Here is a 21,073-nt window from a genome sequence, read left to right on the forward strand (position 1 = left end):
GATCAGGGTGAATAAATTCATTTAAAAATCCTTTTAATCTGTTTGCCATGATTGAACTAAATATTTTATAATCCACATTTAAAAGAGAGATAGGTCTGTAATTTGCTATTTGGGTCTGATCAGTATCTTTTTAAAATATTAGTGTTAGATTTGCGTCTTTCCAAGATGTAGGTATTTTACCTTCTTTGAGGACTGTGTTAAATACTTCTAGAACTGTCTCTTCTAGAGCTTCTAGTATCTCTTTGTATAGTTCTATAGGTAGGCCATCAGGTCCAGGGGCTTTATTATTATTTTGGTTTTTTACTGATTCTCTTAGCTCTCCTATTGTAATTTGTTGATTAAGTCTTTCTTTAATATTTTCTGTTACTTTTGGGAGATTTGCCAGATCAAAAAGGTTTGTAATCTGTTCCGCTTCTACAGATTCATTTTTCTCAGATTACTGTAAAATTTCTCTATAATCTGTTTTTTACTCTCAATGTCATAACATATTTTTCCTTCATCATTTTAAAGGCAGATAATCATTTTTTTTTCTTTTTTGAGTTTTGTAGCTAGCCATCTGCCAGGTTTATTGACATTCTCAAAAAAAATCTGTCTATTATTCTTTATTTGTCGGGCCAAATTTTCTTTTTCAAATAAATTTAATTTGTGCTTTATAAGAATCATTTGTTGTTTAATCTCTATCTTTCATGGATAACGTTGAAGTTCTTCTTCCAATTTTTGATAGTTTCTTTCTAATTTTTCTCTTCCCTTTTTTTAAAAAAAATTCTCTCGCCATGTAAGCAATTGTCAGTCATCTTATCACCGCTTTTTTTGTATCCCATAAATTTTGTAGATTGGTTTGTTCTTTAGTGTTTTCTTGAAAGAAGAATTTTAATTCTTCTTTAATTCTTATTTTATATTCATTATGTCTTAAAATCGCCCTTTTAAATGTCCATCTACTATTTTTTTCTTCTTTCCCTTTCCATATCATTATTATAGCGTTATGGTCTGCATCTAAGTTGGATTCTATCTTGGTATCTTCTAATTGCATGTTTATTTCAGTTGTTGTTCAAACCATATCTAATCTTCACCAAGATTTATGTCTATTTGAATAGTATGTAAATTTTTTTATCTGAGAATTTCTTTCCCTCCAGCTATCTCTTAATTTAAATTCTTTAATCAGCTCTATCTTTCGAGGATAACGTTGAAGTTCTTCTTCCAATTTTTGATACTTTCTTTCTAATTTTTCCCTTTCTTCCCTTTAAAAAAAAAAATTCTCTGGCCATGTAAGAATTCTTCTGTTTTGTCTTTTATTTTCCTCATTAAAGTAGTCAAGGTCTTTGTTCACAACTCCATTAAAATCTCCTATTATACATATATTGTCACCCTCTATTTCTCTCATCTTTCTATGTAGTTTTTTATAGAATTTTTGTTGTCCTTCATTTGGGGCATATATATTAATCAACATTATTGGTATTTGGTTTTTAACAATTTCCACAATTAGGATCCTACCTTCCCCATCTTTATATATCAGTTTTGCTTGCATATTTTCCTTTATGTACATTATTATGCCTCTTTTCCTTTCCTGGGATGAAGATGCAAATAAATTTCCTAATTTCGGTCTTTTTAGTAGGTATTCATATTTTTCTTTTATGTGTGTTTCTTGAATTGCTATTATGTCTGCTTTTCTTTTACTCAATTGATTCAAAACTTTGTTTCTTTTGTTTGGCACGTTTAAACCACTTATGTTTACAGAGTACAGCTCAATTCCTAGGTTACTTTTTGATTGTACTTTTACTTCATTTGTACTTTGGCCTGACTGCTCTTGTACTCCTAACTTCCTTATATCTTTCTGTCCTGGCATCTCTATAATGTTCTTTACCTATCCTTTCTATCATCTCCTCTTGTCGTTTCTTTTCCTGGTCTTCTGTTCTTGCTTGTCTTTCTAATTCTGCCTTATCTGAGTCTCCTGCTCCCGCTGTATTCCTCTCCTCTATTGTCAAATCATTAGCAAAATTAGTATCATGGAATTCTTCTGCCTTTTCTATGGAATCTATTCTGATCTTTTTTTCTTGCCATGATATTATAATTAGATGGTGTCAGCCATCTAAAGGTGACACATTGATTTAGATGTCAGGAACATATAAGGCTTCCTCAAATCTCGTATCCTTTTTGGGACCTATTTCAACATGACCAGTTGCCTCCTCCTATATTCGATGGGATCCTCTCTTGCTCTATGTAAGATTTCATCACATATCGATTTTTTAACTAGTTTTATGTGTACCTCTTTGGGGAGGTTATGGCGCCTGGCATAGTTCGTATTTATGCGATAAATTTCATCCATTTTGTTTAACATTTCTTCTTCCTCTGTCCCTAGCGCTTTAGCCAATATATCAGCCTTTACATCAGGCAGGTCTTCACCTTTATCGTCTCTCAAATTTTGAAAGTGCAAATAGTGATTGGCTTTCTCATTTTCCAACATTATGACTGTATTTTCTAATTCTCTATTGGCTTGTGTTAGTCTGTCATTTATCTCATCTAACCATCTATGTTCCTGATCCATTTTCTCCTCCATTTCCTGTAACCTTTGTTCATTTTTAAACATCTGTTACTGAAAGACTTCATATTTAGCATCCATATTTGACATTATTTCCTTTAGCTCTCCTGTATCATTTCTAACCTCCCCTATCTCTTTTTTAATGTCTTCATGATTTTTAAGCATCGTTTCTTGCATTTGCATAAGCATTAATTGTAAATCTTTAAAAGAGTTTGATCTCTCTCTTTGTGTCATCATATCTTCTATGGATCTCTGGGATGAACTAGGAATTGTCCAATTAGATTGATTTATGGGCCTCCTCCCTGACCCCAGTCTAGACAAGTTATATAGGCTAGTCATTTTGTTATATTTTTTCCACCAGAATTTCCAACACAGCAGACCCTTCTCTCTCCCCTCCACAGTTTCCTCTATTAAAGACTATAAATAAACTAAATAGGGATTGCGCATGCATCACCAAGGGGATTAGACGCTTCCACAGGATGCTCTCTAAATGTGAGTTGAAAAAGTAATTAAAACCCCTGACAAACCCTCTCAAACTAATAGAAAAGTGGATTGAGAGGAAGATAAACTAAAGGAGAATATAAAAACGTGGAGGGAACAGCCTGGAAGAGGTGGAGACGCTTGGAATCTTCAGTCTAAAACCGTGAGTTAAACAAAGGAATAAAGAACAAAGAAAAGATGGCGGGCACTGCCGAGCTGGGGGAGAAAATGGATAATATTTTAATGTTATTTGGATCGATGGGTGAACAATTTAAAGAAATGCAATTAACTATAGCAGATGTGACTGCTAGAATTAAGCAGCTTAAAACACAGACAAAAGACCAAGGCGAAAAAATTGTAAATCTTGAAACAAATCAGCAAATTCAAAATGAAAAACTAGCAGACCTTAAAAAGCAGCAGGATCTTCGAATTAACAATTTGGAAGATAGGCAAAGAAGAAAAAACTTACGTTTATGTGGGTTCAAACAGAACTTTGCAGAAAGTAAAAAATTGACCCAGGCAGTTCATCAGTGGCTTCAAGAAAATAATATAAAAGTCAAAATACACAAATTCGAAAGAGCCCACTGGAGTTTTGGCTGGAAGGGTCCAGGTTGGCAAAGAGATGTTATTATTGCATTAATATCTGAAAGAAGAGCTGCTGAACTATATAGAGAGCTAAGAGCCATTCCAAATCTCAACCAAGGAGGAAACCCCATTCGGGTTTTAAAGGATCTTTCTGCTCAGACTCTGCAAGCCAGGAATCAACTGAGACCAATTTCAAGCCTTTTGTTCCAAAATGGAGTCAGATTCACCTGGAGTTTCCCTGCTGTTATAATAGTCTTCAGAGAAGAGAAAATTCTTCGGGCATGGAATGTTTCAGAAGGCAAAGTTATGTTGCAGCAGCTTGGAATTGTTTGGGAGCAAGAAGCAAGTTCATCTACAGCAGCTCCGGGGGGGGGGGGGAACTGGAAACATTTGCAGGTTTAAGTGAAAGAGTGACTTTTGAGGAACCCCCTCCGGATGAGCAGGATTTATTTATTTATTTTATTTATTTATTGGATTTATATGCTGCCCCTCTCCGTAGGATAATTTAGCCAAGATTGCTGCCTTGCAAGATCAAATTACAGCCTTACGGAGAGAAGATAAAGCGGAAGGCAGAGTGACACGCCAAAGAAAGAAATAATCCATGCTGGAACCTTAATGATTGGTATTGCGTAATTTCTGTAAAGTAAAGTTTCTCCCTTTCTTTCTTTTCTGTTAAAGTGAAAGCGAAGAAGAGGGGGAAGGGGGGGTTTCCTCTTCTTTTAAAAGTGGGTAAACAGGGCGGGCGAAGTTGGATAAGCAATCCTATGAGTGTCTCCAAAGTAAGACAAGGGTTAGCTTTGTTATTTCCCCTTAGGGGAAACACATGGGTGGAGGCACAGAGGTGGGGAGTCTGTAGAGTAGTTAAAAGTTTTTAAATTAAGCCTGGGACTGCAAGAATGGGGAGAAAATTTTTTAAAAGCATTTACAATGAGTGAAAGGGTTATAATGGCTTTGAATGTGAATGGTATGGCTTCACAGTTGAAACGTCATAGAGTTTTGAAATTGGCAAGGGATAATAAGGTAGATTTTTTGTTATTAACAGAAACACATAAAAGACGTAGAGGAACAGATAAACTTATAAATGATAATAGTTGGAAGTGGATATATGAATCGTGGGGAAATACAAAAAGTAGGGGTGTAGCTTTGCTAATTCATCAAAGAGTCCCTTTTGAATCCAAAGGGATAAAGATGGGAGAATGTTATTTGTTAAAGGGAAAATGAGTCAAAAGAAGATAACATTTGCAGTAAGCTACACTCCAAATGTGAATTCAAAACAATTTATAATAAATATTAAAAGGAAATTGGATAACTTTGGGGAGGGCACAGTGTTTTTGGCAGGGAATTTCAATATCCAATTAACAGCAGGAAAAGGGAATAAAAAATGTTGCATTTAAATAAACTTAATATGGTGGACCTCCATGCAGACTTACCAAATAGAAGTACATATTATTCAGCAAGACATAATAAATTTAGTTGCATAGATTATATATTAATGAATAGAGTGGGAAATATACATCTTAAGAAGATAGAAATAAAAAGTATTTGGTTATCAGACCATGCCCCACTATTAGCAGTAGTGGAAATGGGTTTAGATAGAAATAAAATAATTTGGAGGTATAACTCTGTTGTCTCTGCAAATGAAGAGGATAAACTTACATTGCAAAAAGAATTATGTGAGTATTTTAGTATAAATGACACAGGAGAAATTCAGCAAACAGTGGTTTGGGATGCACAGACAGCTTTAATGAGAGGACAATGCATTAGTACAGAAACCCATATCAAAAAGAGATGAGGGATAGAAAGGGAGAAGAAAATAAGAGAAATAGATTTAATACAAGATAAATTAAGAGTAACAAGAAATAGAGAATGGAACAACCTATTGAAAACTAAGAAAAAACAATTGAAACTTTTTGATGAGTTACAATGGAATAATGTGAGGATGGTCATAAAACAAAGAATTATGGGATGGGGGAAGAAATCAATGAAACAAATGGTACGCTATTTGAAGAAGAGAAAAGGGAAATCTTGTATATTAGCTTTAAGAGATACTGATGGTGAAATAAAATACAGTAATGTACAATTGGAAAAAATAATGAAAAAGTATTATGAGAATTTATATAAAGAAGAGCAAGTGAAGGTGGGAGTTATAGAGGTTGAGGAAAAACTAACTGAAGAGGATAAACAAATACTGAATGCAGAAATAACAAATGAGGAAATAATTAGAGTTATTAAAGGGTTAAAATCTGCCAAGGCACCAGGCCCAGATGGATTTACAGGAGAATATTATAAGATTTTTATGAATGAATTAACACTGTGTTTGGGGAAGTTGTTTAATATTGTATTTCAAACTTTTAATATTCCACAGACATGGAAGACCTCAGAGATTATAACCATCCCGAAACCAGATCGTGATTTGAGGGATCCAGGTTCCTATCGTCCCATCAGTTTGCTTAATCAGGATTATAAAATATTTATGAAGGTATTAGCTAATAGGATTGAGAATATCTTACTGAAGATAATTGGAGAAGATCAATACGGATTTGTAAAGGGAAGGAAAATATATGAACCAATAAGGAATGTTGTTAATGTGTTACACCATGCTACCGCTACTAAAAGGAAACTGGGAATGTTAAAATTAGATGTGTATAAAGCTTTTGATAAAGTTAATCATAATTATTTTTATCAGTTATGTAAGGATTTAAATATGGGAGATAATTTTTGTGAAACTATAAAGGGAATATATAAAGAAAATACAGCCTATATTAGAGTTAATGGACATAGAATGGAAAAAGTTAAAATTCAAAACGGCACTAAACAGGGTTGCCCATTATCTCCAATGTTATTCGCAATGGCAATAGAGGTGCTAGCCAACAAGATAAGAAAGGAAAAAAACTGGAGAGGATACCAAATTGGAAAATTAGAATTAAAATTAAATCTCTTTGCAGATGATGCTATTATATTAACTGAGACTCCGATTGAAATGATTAAAAAAATAATGATTATACTACAGGAATTTAAACAAGAGTCAGGACTATCAGTTAATATGGAAAAATCAGAGATAATCTGTTTGAATACAGGTCCTAAAGAGCAAATTGAGATTAGAAAGGTATCAGGACTGAAATTAGGGTGTTAAAAAATAAAATATTTGGGAGTATGGTTATTAAAAAATCCAAATAAAATAGTGAAGAACAGTTATATGAAAAGGACGGAAGAGTCCGTAGAATTCGTTTAGAAAGGTGGTTGGGCCAACAGAGATGGTTGCAGATAAATGCAATAAGTAAATATTTGAATGAAAGGGAGAATAAAGAAGCATTATTAAGGGAAGAAACTCAGAGAAAATATTAAAAGAAAAAAGGATGATATAAAGGCATAAGCAAGTAATATTTACAGAATGTTATCACAGGTGGAAGAGGGTGTGATAAAAGGATTAACTAGATGATGGCAAAGTGAATTATAAATAGACAAAAGAGAGATGAAGGATATAGTTGAAAATATACAGAAAATAAAGAATACAAGAGTTAGAGAAATGAGAAGGAAAATTTTACATAAGTGGTACTATACACCAACCCAACTTGCATATTTTCAGAAGAAGGGGAAGGGTACCTGTTGGCATGGATGCCAAGAGAGAGGAGTTCAGTAGTACAGAAATTTTGTATAGAAGTGCAAGATGAAATGAACAGAATGTTAAATATTAACTGGACAATCACAAAAGAAATGGCAGTACTAGTAAAAAGGGAGATTTAAGAGAATTTAGAGAAATAAAAGTAGCAGCATTAGAAAGCGCTCAAGCAGTAATTGTATTGGGTTGGAAAGAAGCAGCAAAATGGATGAAAACAGAATTGGTATTGGTACATGGTGGACCACATTCACTTTGAAATTATGGAGGTAAGGATGAATATGTACAATGAAAATAAATTGAAGAAACTGATGGAACAATAGGACATGGTGAGAGATTATATGACAAGTAGAATTTGTGATCTAGCCATAAAGAATAAATTAGAATCACTCTTAGATGTGTAAATAAAATGCAGATCCTAGCTTAGAAGAATGTTAAAGATGTTTGTACAGACCCTCCAATTGGTGGTGGGGTATGTATGTTGTTAGGTGGTGGGTGCACCCTCACATGGCACTGTTTTATGATGTATGATGTGCAGTCTGTGTGTGTAACATTAAAAAAACTAATACATAAATAAATAAATAAATAAACTAAATAGTATAATATGTATAATAATCGTATTCCCACCAGTTTATTACAAATTAATAAACATAGAATTACTGTTCATTATATATGAATATTGTAGATATTATTATTATATTATTATATTAAATATAAATATTATTAAGTAAATATTATAATTAATTGTATCTTAGCTCTAAATTCATTAACTGATTCCAATTACACTATATGATATATACAACAATTAATAGGGCAGTTTATCACAAATAAGAAGAAAATAGATATAGATATATTCAAATATATATAATATGGAAACACCAAATAAAAGGAGAGAGCACAGAAGCAATAATAGAAACAATGGAACAGGCAATCGGAAAAGTCTAAAAAGTATCTAAAGATACTTAAGCAGGAATTGTTTGGATATATGGTATTATATGATAATAGGTCAGATCTAAATCAGATTTTTCAATCAATCAATCAATTCATGCAAGAGAGATATGTATATATCTTTAAAAAATATGCAGTTCAGAGGAAGATTCTATACAGTTCTGTACGATTCTTCTTTCTTTCTCTTTATTTTTTTACTGGAGTTTGCACTAAAGTTATTTTACAGCTCCGAGGTTCCTTAATTCAGTTCAAAAAGCAGAGTTCAGAATCAGAAAAAAACAGGACACAAAACATAAGCAAGAGAAAAAGTCTATCCACTGGTTATCATCTATTATGTACCATCTCACTTGTCAGCCTCATTGTCAGTTTTTCACTTTAACCTATGGGGTAAGCCCGATCTTCTTTGGAATTTAAAGAGCTGCTAGTGGTTTCTTTTTTCTCCAGTCACCTCTCTATTCGCCACTTACTGGAAGAAGAAAATAAGGTAACTTCCTCCTTCCACCCTCTCTTTACCTTCTTGTAAAATAAGAACACCACCAAGGCTTTAATCCACTGGTATCACCTCCGATCACATATAAATCCAAATACGATCCTGGTAAGTTGTTCTTTCAGGTTGTGCTGCACGTCGTCCTGCTAGTTTATAGCTCAAGATTCGGCCAGCTGGGAGCACCTTTGGGCCGCCATTATGCTCCCTTCCTTAGGCAATCGGTCTCTCCGAGGGTTCTCCTGCTCCGCAGATCGGGCCACCGCCACAGAATCTGCTGCCAGTACTCCCCAATCTTCTGATCCCTTCTCTCAGAATCTACAGCCTCTGGGAGGCTTACTGATCACTCATGAGTGCTTGGTTTTCACGGAGCTCCGCTCCTCGCCATTCACCCGGCTCCGCAGCTAGCTCCGCCCCCTCCTTTTATTATATCTTCTGCTCTATCAAATTCTAGTAGGTAACTATACATTTTTATTGTTCTTTTTCATCCGGGCCAATGTTCCCTCTAATTTTTTTCCAGTGTGGGCAGAAAGGTATAATGTCTGAGCAGCACACTTTCATGCCTGGGTGTGGATCGATTGGAAACAAAAGGGGGTCGCGTGACCTCAGGACACACATCAACAGTCATAAATATGAAACGGCAGCAAAGTTTTGATCCTGCGATCATTGGGCTGTTGCAAAGGTCCTAAGTGTGAAAAGGGTGCTTAAGTCACTTTTTTCGGGGCCGTTGCAACTTTGAACGGTCAGTAAATGAACCATTGTAAGTCAAGGACAACCTGCCTTCCCCCCTAGATGTTTTCTGTAGAGCTTCAAAATGGACTCCTGATCTGCTGATTTGCTTCTAAAAGAGTGCACTGGTCAGACAGATAATCCTCAACTTCTGTTCTGACCCCAATGGAGGCCCATGTTTCTATCTCCTGAGTAAGATGGTTATTAAGTGAGTTCTGCCTCACTTTACCACCTTTCTTGCCACAGTCGTTAAGTGAATCCCTGCAGTTATTTGTCAGAAGATCCCAAAAGATGTTCACATAACCCTGGGACATTGCCACCATCATAACTATGTTGTCAAGTGTCCAAAGTTTGATCCAATAACCCCTTTATTTTTCGAACAAAGTCTTTCCTTCCTAGAAGGAAGAATAGAAAGAATAAAATGGAAAAGGGGATTGAAAGGGGATACAAAAAAAATAAAAAAGAAAAGTTCTGTTCAAAGTTCTGCTCAGATTAAAGAAATTGGAGTTTGAGAAGGGTTGATTAAGCTTGGAGTATTGTTTTATTTGCTCTTTTTAAATTATTTTTTCTATTTAGATATATGAATTTAGGAATTGCTGACCTGTTTTGATAAATTTAGAAGTATTGATTATAATAAGATATGTAGTAGGTGATACTGATTTTTGATTAATGCATAAATGGAATTGAATTTAGAATTGTTGGGGAGATTAATGATATTAATGATTTTTACTTGATTGAAAATAGAGAATATTTAGATTTTTTCCCCTTTTTTTCTTTTCTCAAATTGAAATTTAAGATTAATAATTAAGTAATAAATGTAGATAAGTATTAATTGGCAAAATGTTAGATGGGCTGAAATAATTTTTAAATTTTGGATTAGGTAAATGTACTATTTAGAGGGGGGGGAGAAGTCTGAAATTTGTATATATATATGTTTTGTTTTTAATTTTCTTTTGTTAACATCTGATTGGCTATACAAGGTTTTCTTGGTTTATAGAAAAATGTATAAAGAAAGAAGGAAGCACTTTAGCATAATGGTTAATAAGTTAGAAATATAATTGGTGTTGTACTTTTTGAAGGAACATTAAGGAGGGAATTTAATTAAAGGAAAGTTATGTATATGGATGACAACATTAGAAAAAAAACTTTTGCAACTTTTTTGATGGCTGATAGTAGTTACTAACATAATACTGCATTTTATTCATAGAAAATTAGATGGTAAACTGTATTATTTGAATGTATATTGAGAGAATTTTTTTTAAAAAAATTAACCCCCCCCAAAAAAGGTCCTTCATCCCTCCATCCCTCCATTCATTTCATTCTTCCTTCCTTCCTTGTTCCCTCCATTTCTTTTTCCTTCCTTCCTTCTTTCTTTCCCTTGTTCCTTCCTTTTCCCTCCATTTCTCCTTCCTTCCCTCCCTCCCTCCTTCCTTCCTCTCCTTTTCTCTTTCTCTCTCTTGCTTTCTTTCTCTCTCACTCTCTCTCTCTTTCTCTCCCCCCTCTTTCTCTCACTTTCTCACTCACTCTCTTTCTCCCTCTCTCTTTCTCTCTCTGTCTGTTGCTCTGTCTGTTGCTCTTGCTCTCTCTTTGTTCCCCTCTTTCTCTCTCCCTCCCCTATCTTTCTCTCTCTCTCTTGCTTTCTCTCTTTCTCCCCCTCTTTCTCTTTCTCTCTCCCTCTCTCTCTCCCCCTTTCTTTCTCTCTCTCTTTCTCTCTCCTGATGGGCATCGTGCTGGCGCTGGCAGCACGTGGGGCAAGGATCCGTGGCCCCCCAGTGACCATCAGGCCGGCACCGGAAGCACGCGGGGCATGGATTTGCGCCCCCCAGTGATCATTGGGCCAGCGCTGGCAGTACGCAAGGCGTGGATCTGCACCCCCCCAGTGATCATTGGGCCGGCGCTTGTAGCACACGGAGCGTGCATCCGGGGGCCCCCAGAGCTCATCGGTCCGGCACCAGCAGCATGCGGGGCATGGATCCACCCACCCCAGCGATCATCGGGCCGGTGCCGGCAGCACATGGGGCGTGGATCCGTGCCCCCCCAGTGGTCATCGGGCCGGTGCCGGCAGCACGTGGAGCGTGGACATTCAAAACAAGAAAAACCTTCGCCGGACTCCGCACTATCGTCGCTCCCTGCCCCCAACTCCAACGCCTGGCTCCATTGTGCGTGGCCTTGGAAAAGGCTGAAGGAGGGTTGTTTTTGTGCATGTGGCTGTGTGGCCACGTGCCTTAGAGGGAACCTAGATCCGGACCAGTCAATATTGTGTCTAATTGATGTGGAACTGTCTGAAATCCATATTCTGGTTGGATTTGCATATACAGCTACCTGATCTTCCAATTGCTGTCTATTTTTAAGATTGCCTTGTCTGTCTAAAAGTTATTGATAATTAATTGCTTTATTTGCCTCTAAAGTATTTGTGTGAATTATCACTTCCATTGAGGATATCCACCTAGGGATTTTCACATAATGTTTTCTTTTAGTTCCTTGCCATACTTGTATCAAGGCTTCTCTTTGTGTCTCCTAAAATATACATGCTGTTTATTTCTTTATCATATAGGAAGGCATGCCCCCCTTTTGATAGGATATGTCCCTCTAACATCGTGGTTCTCAACATGAATGTCTTTGGGGTCGAACAACTCCCTTTGGAGGTTGAACAACCATTTCATGGGGTTGCCTAAGACCATGGGAAAAGACAAATTTCCCTTGGTGTTAGGAACTAAAGCTTCTATTCTGGTGCCTTGAAACATATTTTTACAATCCGACCAATGAGACATTTACACTGGGGGATGTCCCTCTGACCTACCTGCCGCACGAATCCCAGCAACCGATTAGGTCTCACAGAGTTGGCCTTCTCCAGGTCCCATCGACAAAACAATGCCGTCTGGCGGGACCCAGGGGAGGAGCCTTCTCTGTGGTGGTCCGGACCCTCTGGAATCAACTCCCCCCAGAGATTAGGACTGCCTCCATCCTCCTTGCCTTTCGCAAACTCCTAAAACCCGACCTTTGTCGCCAGACATGGGGAAATTAATTCCCCTTGGCCACTTATGTACGGCTTGTTTGGGTTGTATGAGTGTTTTTAATCACGGGTTTTTAACTGCTTTGTTTTTAATAATTGGATTTGTATTTTATATTCCTGTTGTGAGCCACTCCGAGTCTCCAGAGAGGGGTGGCATACAAATCTAATAAATTAATTTAATCTAATCAGTTTACTGTTAGGAGAATTGGCACTACACCTATGGTTGGAGTCATCACAACATGAACTGTATCTATCTATCTATCTATCTATCTATCTATCTATCTATCTATCTATCTTCTATGCCACCCAATCCCGAAGGGTCGTGACATTAGTAAGATTGAGAACCACTGCTCTAACATTAGTAATCATTTATTTCTTAGATAGAGCCACTCTTTGACCCATACCAAAGTTGCTGCTTTATAGTACAGGCAGGCCTATCCCATCTCTGCTTCTCTCATCCTGAAGGTCTGTTAATTTTATTCTTGCATTTTTCCCTGCATTTTCTTTGTACATTTTTGTCCCAATTTTACCTCTAATTCTCTTTGTTGTTTTAGAGTCATATTTCTCATTATTATTTTGGTTTTGGATTTATTAATTTTAAGGCCTGCTATTTCTCCATGTTCTTCTATTTCCCTTGAATTTTGTATTCTTCCTTCTGAATCCTAGTTCCTTTAATTTCTTTATTTTTTCTAATCTTCATTAATAAAAATTCTAATGTAAAAATAAATAGCAGAGGTGATAAGGGGCATCCCTGACAGACTCCTTTTGTTATTTTGAATGGTCTTGTGAAGTCGCCGTTTATTATAATGTTAACTTTTTGGGTAGAATATACAGTCTCTATTCAATGTTTAAATCTCTTTCCAAATTTATTTATTTGATCTGTCTAATCATATATTCCCAATTTAAATTTTCAAAATCTTTGTGCATCCAGAAAAACAAATGCAACTTGTTTCTCTGGATGCACTTTAAAATATTCTAATATATTTAATACTGTTCTTGTATCGTCTCTAATTTGTCTCATTGGGAGGAAACTGCTCCGAGTCCTCGGAGAGGGGTGGCATATAAATCTAATATGTTATTGTTGTTGTTGTTGTTGTTGTTGTTATTGTTATGTATTATGTCATTTAAGATTTTCTTCAGCCTTCCAGCCATGATATTCATGAAAATTTTATAATAAAGTTTAGAAGTAAAATTGGCCTGTAGTTTTGGATTTGACTTTCATCTGTACCTGCTTTCTTAATTATTGTGATGTATACATCTCTTTATGACTGAAGCATTTTGTTCCCCAGAGTTTGTGTATTTATATATAGACCTTTATGCCTGATTCTCGGTATGCTTCCTACATCTCCTATTTGGTGTTTGAGCTTGTCTTCCTTCCCCTCCCTCCTTACTTCATTATTTGCCTTGTTTTCTAGGGGTTTTTGCTTGGAATTATGTCCTGGAGATCTTAAAGACTAGACACTCTCCACCCTGAACTTTAGTTTAAGGCCCATCTGATAAATTGAGCCAGTCATTTTCCAGTTGCTCCTGTTACTAATCAGTAATTATAATTCTCAAACATAATGCTGAAAGATATAGCCTTCATTGCCTTTGCATGGATTCATGCAGCACATTGTCTTGAAAGAGCTACAGTTACTGCCCAAGTGACTTTTCTGTCATGAATTGTTTGATAATCATGGAGCTATTGTGCACTAGGTTTCTCCAAAGCAGGCTTTACTATACATTGGCTTAGTTGTAGCAAAGATAAATATATCTACAGATCTGAATACAATTGATGTAAAAATATATACTGTAACATTGTCAACTGGAAATGCAGTGCCTCTTAACAGTTTACTTGAGCTGTCTTTCTTTAAATACATCAAGTTTTTTACAGTCAGAATTTACTTAGTTTTTATGATTTCAATAGCTGCTGAATAGCAATCCTGAAAATGACTTTGCCAATTCCATACCTACTGTATATGATCAATCTCTACACATTTTCCATAGTTTTACTCTTATATTTATGCTTTGAAATGATTACATCAAAGTACTCATGACTTCATTTTGACACACTTAAAAGTGTAGTTATTTACTGTGGTGGAAATAATACTTTATTCTGTATTTTATTTTGTATTGAAAGGTAGTTACCCTCTGTTTCACATCCTTACTCAATCTTAAAAACACTTTTTTGTTTAAATTGTTTTAAATGAGAGTTTTTTCAAGCTGACATCCAATTGAATAAATTTACTTTATTTGATAGCTTTCATTAATCTGCTATTTCACATTTTAACTATTATGGAAAACTTCACATTTATATACTACTAAAACTTTCAAGTCTCACTGTATGTAACATTTAACTTAGAAAAATGTGCAACACATGACAGTGTTTGAACCAAGGGACCTAAAATGGACTAACTTACAAAATGTGTCCAAAATCCAGCACCAGGAATTTGAAATTTGACATTTTTAATAAAATATTTAATGACAAATATCAAAAAACATTTTGACATAATAATGTTAAAAATGTCATAAAGCATCTGTGATCAACTTCTTCTTTATACATTTTCACTTTACATACGTAAGTGCTTCTATTATCCAACTATTTGTAAAACAAATTCCATGTTTAAAAATGCTCTGTATCACTTTTTCTTTTATCTTTAATGTCAATCTGCCCATTTCTGCACAATCTAATATTTTTTAATTAAATCTTCTTCACCAGATGTTTCTTCATTTTTCCAGTACTGTGCAAATACAATTCTTGTTGCTGTCAAAACATGTGAAATTAAATACATATTCCCTTTATCATACTTTTCTGGTACTATCCTAACAAAAATATTTCTGGTTTATAATCCATATGTAGCTTTAACACTTTTTCTAACCATGTATGTATTTTTGTACAGGATTTCTTTGCTTTTGCACATGTACACCACATGGACAGTGTGTCTGATTACATTTCCAACATTTTGCAGACATTTTAAAATATCTTTGCTAATTTTGCTGATCATAAATGCCACCTATAAAACATTTTGTATACGTTTTCCTTATAAGTGGCTGCCACTGTCAACTTACAGTTTCTTTCCCAAAGTTTTTGCCATTTCTACCATTCTATAGTGCAGTGATGGTGAACCTATGGCACAGGTGCCACGGGTGGCACGTGAAGCCATATTTGCTGGCTCACGAGCCTTTGCCCTAGCTCAGTTCTAATCTGCATGTGTGTGTCGGCCAGCTGATTTTTGGCTCACACAGTGGCCCTGGGAGGACGTTTTTGGCTTCCAGAGAGCCTCCAGAGGGGTGGGGGAGGGCATTTTTATCCTTCCCAGCTCCAGGGCAGCCTTTGGACCCACCACAATTTGGGGAACAGGCCATTTCCGGCATCCAGAGAGGCTCTGGGGGGTGGGGGATGCTGTTTTTGCCCTTCCCAGGCATTGAATTATGGGTGTGGGCACTCGAGCATGTGCGATATCACACACTCCCACTCTTTCAGCACCCGAGAAAAAAAGGTTCACCGTCACTGCTATAGTGTACGGGAGTAAACTGCTGCCAACCTAGCAGTTCCAAAGCATTGGCTGTTCAGCTTAGAAACAGAGGTGAGCACAGCGACCTAGAGTTAGGAACAACTAGCAGATATGTGGAGGGGAACATTTACCTTTTATAATGTATGCAAAAAACATTTGCCCATACTATCATTGTCTCTTTTACCTGTTCATCTTCCATTTTTTAAGCTTAACAAAGTTGTATATTTTCTTTATTAACTTTTAACCTACCCCTAACATTATTTGATTTATTTGATTTGTAGAAGCCATATGTCTTAATATCTTTCTTGTATCTAAATTTTATTTGCATTTGTGGCCCCATGATAAGTCCACACCTTGATTCTGTAACTCTTGTTTAGTTTTAACTTTCCCATCTGCATTTAAAATATCTTTATGTTAAGATTTTTTCCAGACTTACTACATTTGGATGGATAAATTCTTCCACTGTTGAGAGTCAAACTGATATTTTCATGTAGATGTTTGCTTTCACCTTTTCCCATACTAGAAATAGAGCATTTCTTATATGATGTCTTTGAAAATATTGAGAGTGCGTGATTATCCATCTCGGTGCCATTGCCTTCCTTTCACTCCTGCAGAGGAATTGCTGAACCCCTGCTGTTTGGAGGTGTTGATTCTGTTGAATCAGCCCAGAACCTCCCTGAAGGGGAGGGGAAGAAGGGGACCTGGTTTGGTGCCCATTTTGGGGTTGGCATAACCCACAGGTGTTGTCCGTGAGCTTCCACCAGCATCAGAGTGGAAGCAGCTTGCTGCTTTTAAACCGAGGTGACTATGATTAGAAGGATAGAGAAAAAGTGAAGGATGTCATCTGGAAAGTGAGGGAATGTAAGTTTTTGTGCTGGAGGTTGAAAAGAAGAAAGCTTTGAAAAAGAAGATGAGCACTTTGCCGAAGGGGAAAACACTTTCAAAGACTGCTTTTGTTTGTGATCGGGAGACAAACTACAGCAGAAGGTGTAAAGCGGCTGCATTAACATCAGAATTGTTTAACTGAGCTTAAAAGGACATGAAAAGCTAATCAAAACTAAAACTAAAACCCATGAATTTAATAAACTTGGAAATCTGGAAAGGTGGAAGTAGAATTGATTTAAAACATATTGATTTTTCTGATTGTGTTGGAATTTAAAAGAAAGGAAGGCAACTGTGAGCCTGCATGGTGAAAAATCTGTTGGTGAAGTTGAGGCAGCATTTGGCTGGAATGTATGCTCTGCCAGATGTGACCTTGATTCAATTGAGCTAGCTGAACTCTTTATATAGTAACTGATAAAAAGAGCTGAAAACTGAGGAATAATACTTTCCTGCTGAACTTTATGTAAACCTGAAAGGGGGAAAAGAAAAGAAAAAAGAGTTTGATTTTTCTTCTGAGGCTTTGAGGCTGTATAAAGATTTGCTACTGGGCAGTTAGACAAAAATTGAGCTTCCAGAAATAAGAGATTTATGTAGTGACATATGCACAAGCATTAAAAAATGGAGAGAGGAAATGAGAAACAACGCTAACTCCTTAACTGAAAATATAAAAAAATCTTCAAAGAATTTCAAAACAAGATGATTATGACAACATGGAGGGAAATACAAGAAACAGTGGAGATGAAAAGAATGATGATCAGATTGATCAGCACACAGGAAGCGATGGAAATATTAAAGTGATATACATTGGACAATTTCAAAATGGACAGATTAAAGGACATATGATAATTTAGAGATTTAAAGCAATTAGAAAATGGCTTGATTAATGAGGGAGTTGATAGTCATATGTTTAATGATTATTATAGTAAGATAAGCACTAATAGAAAATGGAATAGATGTGATCTGATCTGATTTTAGTGGGCAGAGTAAAGAAGAAATTAAAAGGGAAATTAAAAAATTGGGAAAGACAGCACAACCTGGGAGGAAAAGAGAAAAGAAGAGGTTAGAGGGGTACAAAAAGACAAGAAAGAATTTTTTTGAGATTTGGCAAGATTTCTGTAAATTTGAAATGGGGTGATTGATCATTCAATAAGTTAAAAATAGATTTTTTTCTTTTATTTTTATGAATATAACATGGGTTGTTTTGAAGTAGTAATAGATGTATTAATTTATAAGATTGTATTAGAAAAATGTATATAGAGAAACTTAATGAAATATCTATATAAGAAATAAGCTGATCTTGATATGAACTAGAAGTATGGAAGTGATGATTCAATGATTATGTAAGATGAATTTGAAACACATTTGGAAAATATAAAAGGTGCTTATAAGTTAATAATAGTATTACTAATTGGTTGAATATTAATTGATTGGGGAATATTAACAGAGAATATAGAAACGTTAATATGAATTTATAATAGAAATTGGATTTAATGTCAGAAGTCATTTTTTAATATATAAAGATATAAGAAAGTAAGGTTTGAAAACTTGGATTGGTAACAGTTTTTTTTAAAAAAAAATTAATAGTAGGTATGTGGATTTGCCTTTTTTATATTTCTTTATTTTTATTAATTAGGAGAAGGTTATATAAGGGTTTTTGTTTTTAAAGAAAGATGTATAGGAAATGGAAGAAGAAATGGTTTATATAGATTTGCAAGATGATAAACATAATGAGTTAATATTGTCAAAAGGAAGTTAATGTTGAATTTAATTAGAAGAAAAATGCTTATCTAGATGACAAAACTAGAGGATGAGGTTTGGGAGTTTCCTATGTACCGAAAATAAATAATTTGGAAATGGAAATTTATTTTTGGGATTATATATGTCTAACTAATGAGATACTGTTGTATTGTAACACAAATAGAAGGTATTTTGTAATATATTGAAAAAGTTTCTATGGGGAAAAATAAATAAAAAATTATTATTATTTATTAGACTTGTATAGATTATACCTGGAAAATATCTATGAGTTTTATTTTTATCATATCATAGAAAAGCATGCCATCCTAACTGGAGATCATGACCTTCCAGAAACAATAATCTTCTGTGTCTGAGAATTATCCATTCTGCCACCCGTACCTGTGATCAACTTCTGATGTTTCACTGTGCTGTACAATTCAACATGGGCTATATTTAAGGCAGTCTGAATTTTTCCTTAAAATTTTAAGAGCTTTTTCAATGAAGACAGCTCATTTATAAGCTTTGCCATTGTTGAAAGCACTGAGGAACCGAGTAAGGAAAGATTTCTGAAAGGATGACCCAAGGGTCTATGTGTTTCCTATTTGATCTTTAAGGGAACAGAAACCTTGTTAAAAGATGTCTACAACATTGGTTGTTGGCTATACTGAACCTCTCAATTATTTTTAACTTTATGTTAGAGAATTGCTATCTAGATTTAATATTAACATATTAATTTGCACAAGCAGAATTTTACTGTGTAGTTTATGATGATGCTTCAGTCTCCTACCAGCATTAGTGCTGATTCTGAAGGGGAGATGATAAATGGTTTTGTTTATTACAGGTCAGAAAGAAATGTCGCCAGTTCTTTATCTGAAGTGCCGCCTTACTGATATACTTAAAGAAAAACTAAAGATCCCTTTAATCAATCAAGCTAGAGAAAAAGCACTGGCTATTGCAGCACAACAACATATGTCTGCTCTGGAATATGAGCGAAGAAGGGCAACAGGAACACTTGAGAGCAGTAGTGTTCGAGTTGCAGTTGCAGCCTTGGGATTGTCAAGAGTTGAGGTAAAAATGCTAATTTCTAAATAGATTACTACAATTTTGCTTCATACATTACCTTTAAAGCTGCTGGTTAAGCAGATTTTTATTGCACATAAAACAGACTGAAAAAGGATTTTTTGCTCCTTTTGCACCTCCTATCTATCTTTTGGAGTTTTCTTTTCTTTCTTCTGTTATAAAATCATCAAAGCTTTAAAAGATTTGATTTTTTGTAATACACAAGGCTGAAAAATGGAACATTTATGACTTTTTCATGTGCTGCTATTTAAGAAAGTTCCTAAGCAGAAAAAAGAATTAAAGAATGTGTTGCTGTCATAAGTGCAATTTTATGGTACGTGTATCTTAGCCAGTGACTGGCTACCATTCCTGCCTTAACGGAATGGGCCAGGAGCGTGTGCGCACCTGCCATAAGTTTCAGTTTCTGTGCATGTGCAGAAGCTGAATCTTACGTGAAAACATGCACAATTTCTGGGGTTTAGCATGCACAGAAGCAAAAAGACCTGGAAAATGGGCAGAAGAGCTGCCGGTCGCTCTGATGCGACCAGCAAAACAAGGTAAGGACTGCTCATGGCAGTACCAGACGGGGTGGCACGGTGGAGGGGCGAGCTGATGGAGCAGCTGCTCACAACAGAGCTGACAGGCTGCTAATAGTAGCAGCAGGGGCTCGCGGCATGATGGAGGGGCGAGATGATGGAGCAGCTGCTTGCGAGTGGCTGCTCCATCAGCTCGCCCCCCCCACTGCGCTGCAAGCCCCCGCTGCTACCACTAGCGGCCTGTCAGCTCTGTTGCGAGTGGCAGCTTCATCAGCTCACCCCTCCACCATGCTATGAGCCCCCACCATGCTGCCCCCGCCATGGTGCCGCCACTGTGCCGCCCTCACCATGCCGCCCCACCACACTGCCCCCCCATACCCCCCCACCGTGCCATCCCTACCCCACTGCCCCACCAACTGCCCCACCAACCTCTGGTGTTACCACAAGCAGTAACTCTGTCCGCTTGCCCCTCCACTGTACAGCAAGCCCCCGCCACGCTGCCCCCACCACACTGCCCCCACTGTGCCAACCCCACCATGCCGCCCCACAACGCTGTTCCTGACACACCATCCCCCCCACGGCTCTGCCTCCATCATGCCCCTCACCGTGCCGTCCCCACCATGACACCACAACAACTATTGGTGCTACCACAAGCAGCAGCTCTGTCTGCTCACCCTTCCACCACGCCATGGCCCTTAGCTTGCTCTCAATCTCCTGCAGGTCGATGAGCCATGGTGCAGGGAGCAGGCAAGGCGGCCCTGAGCTCCAGCCGTGCGGCCTGCTGTGTGCTGTCCCACGTGCACTGAGCAGGAGAGCAGATAGCAGGACGCGCAGCCAGAGCTTGGGCAGGCTGCTGTTGTTGTTAGCCCAAGCTGCTGCTCTAGGCACCGCAGTGAAATTCAGCTGCTGCGCATGTACGTCCTTGTGGTAGTGAGATTTGGGCCAAAATTGCCGATTTCTTTGCTTCTGCGCAT

At 36.7% G+C, this 21,073-nt stretch overlaps 1 protein-coding gene across 1 annotated transcript in view; it reads left to right on the forward strand.

The window, feature by feature from the left end:
- Positions 1-21,073, forward strand: part of CFAP47 (cilia and flagella associated protein 47) — a 1,022,460-nt gene that overhangs the window by 495,258 nt on the left and 506,129 nt on the right. Inside the window, exon 44 of the mRNA XM_070750589.1 lies at positions 19,346-19,572. Within this exon, the coding sequence (XP_070606690.1) occupies positions 19,346-19,572 (227 nt within the window). The remainder of the gene's footprint in view (positions 1-19,345; positions 19,573-21,073) is intronic.

This window comes from Erythrolamprus reginae, chromosome 4 (genome assembly GCF_031021105.1).
Source record: "Erythrolamprus reginae isolate rEryReg1 chromosome 4, rEryReg1.hap1, whole genome shotgun sequence".
Classification (NCBI taxonomy): Eukaryota; Metazoa; Chordata; class Lepidosauria; order Squamata; family Dipsadidae; genus Erythrolamprus; species Erythrolamprus reginae.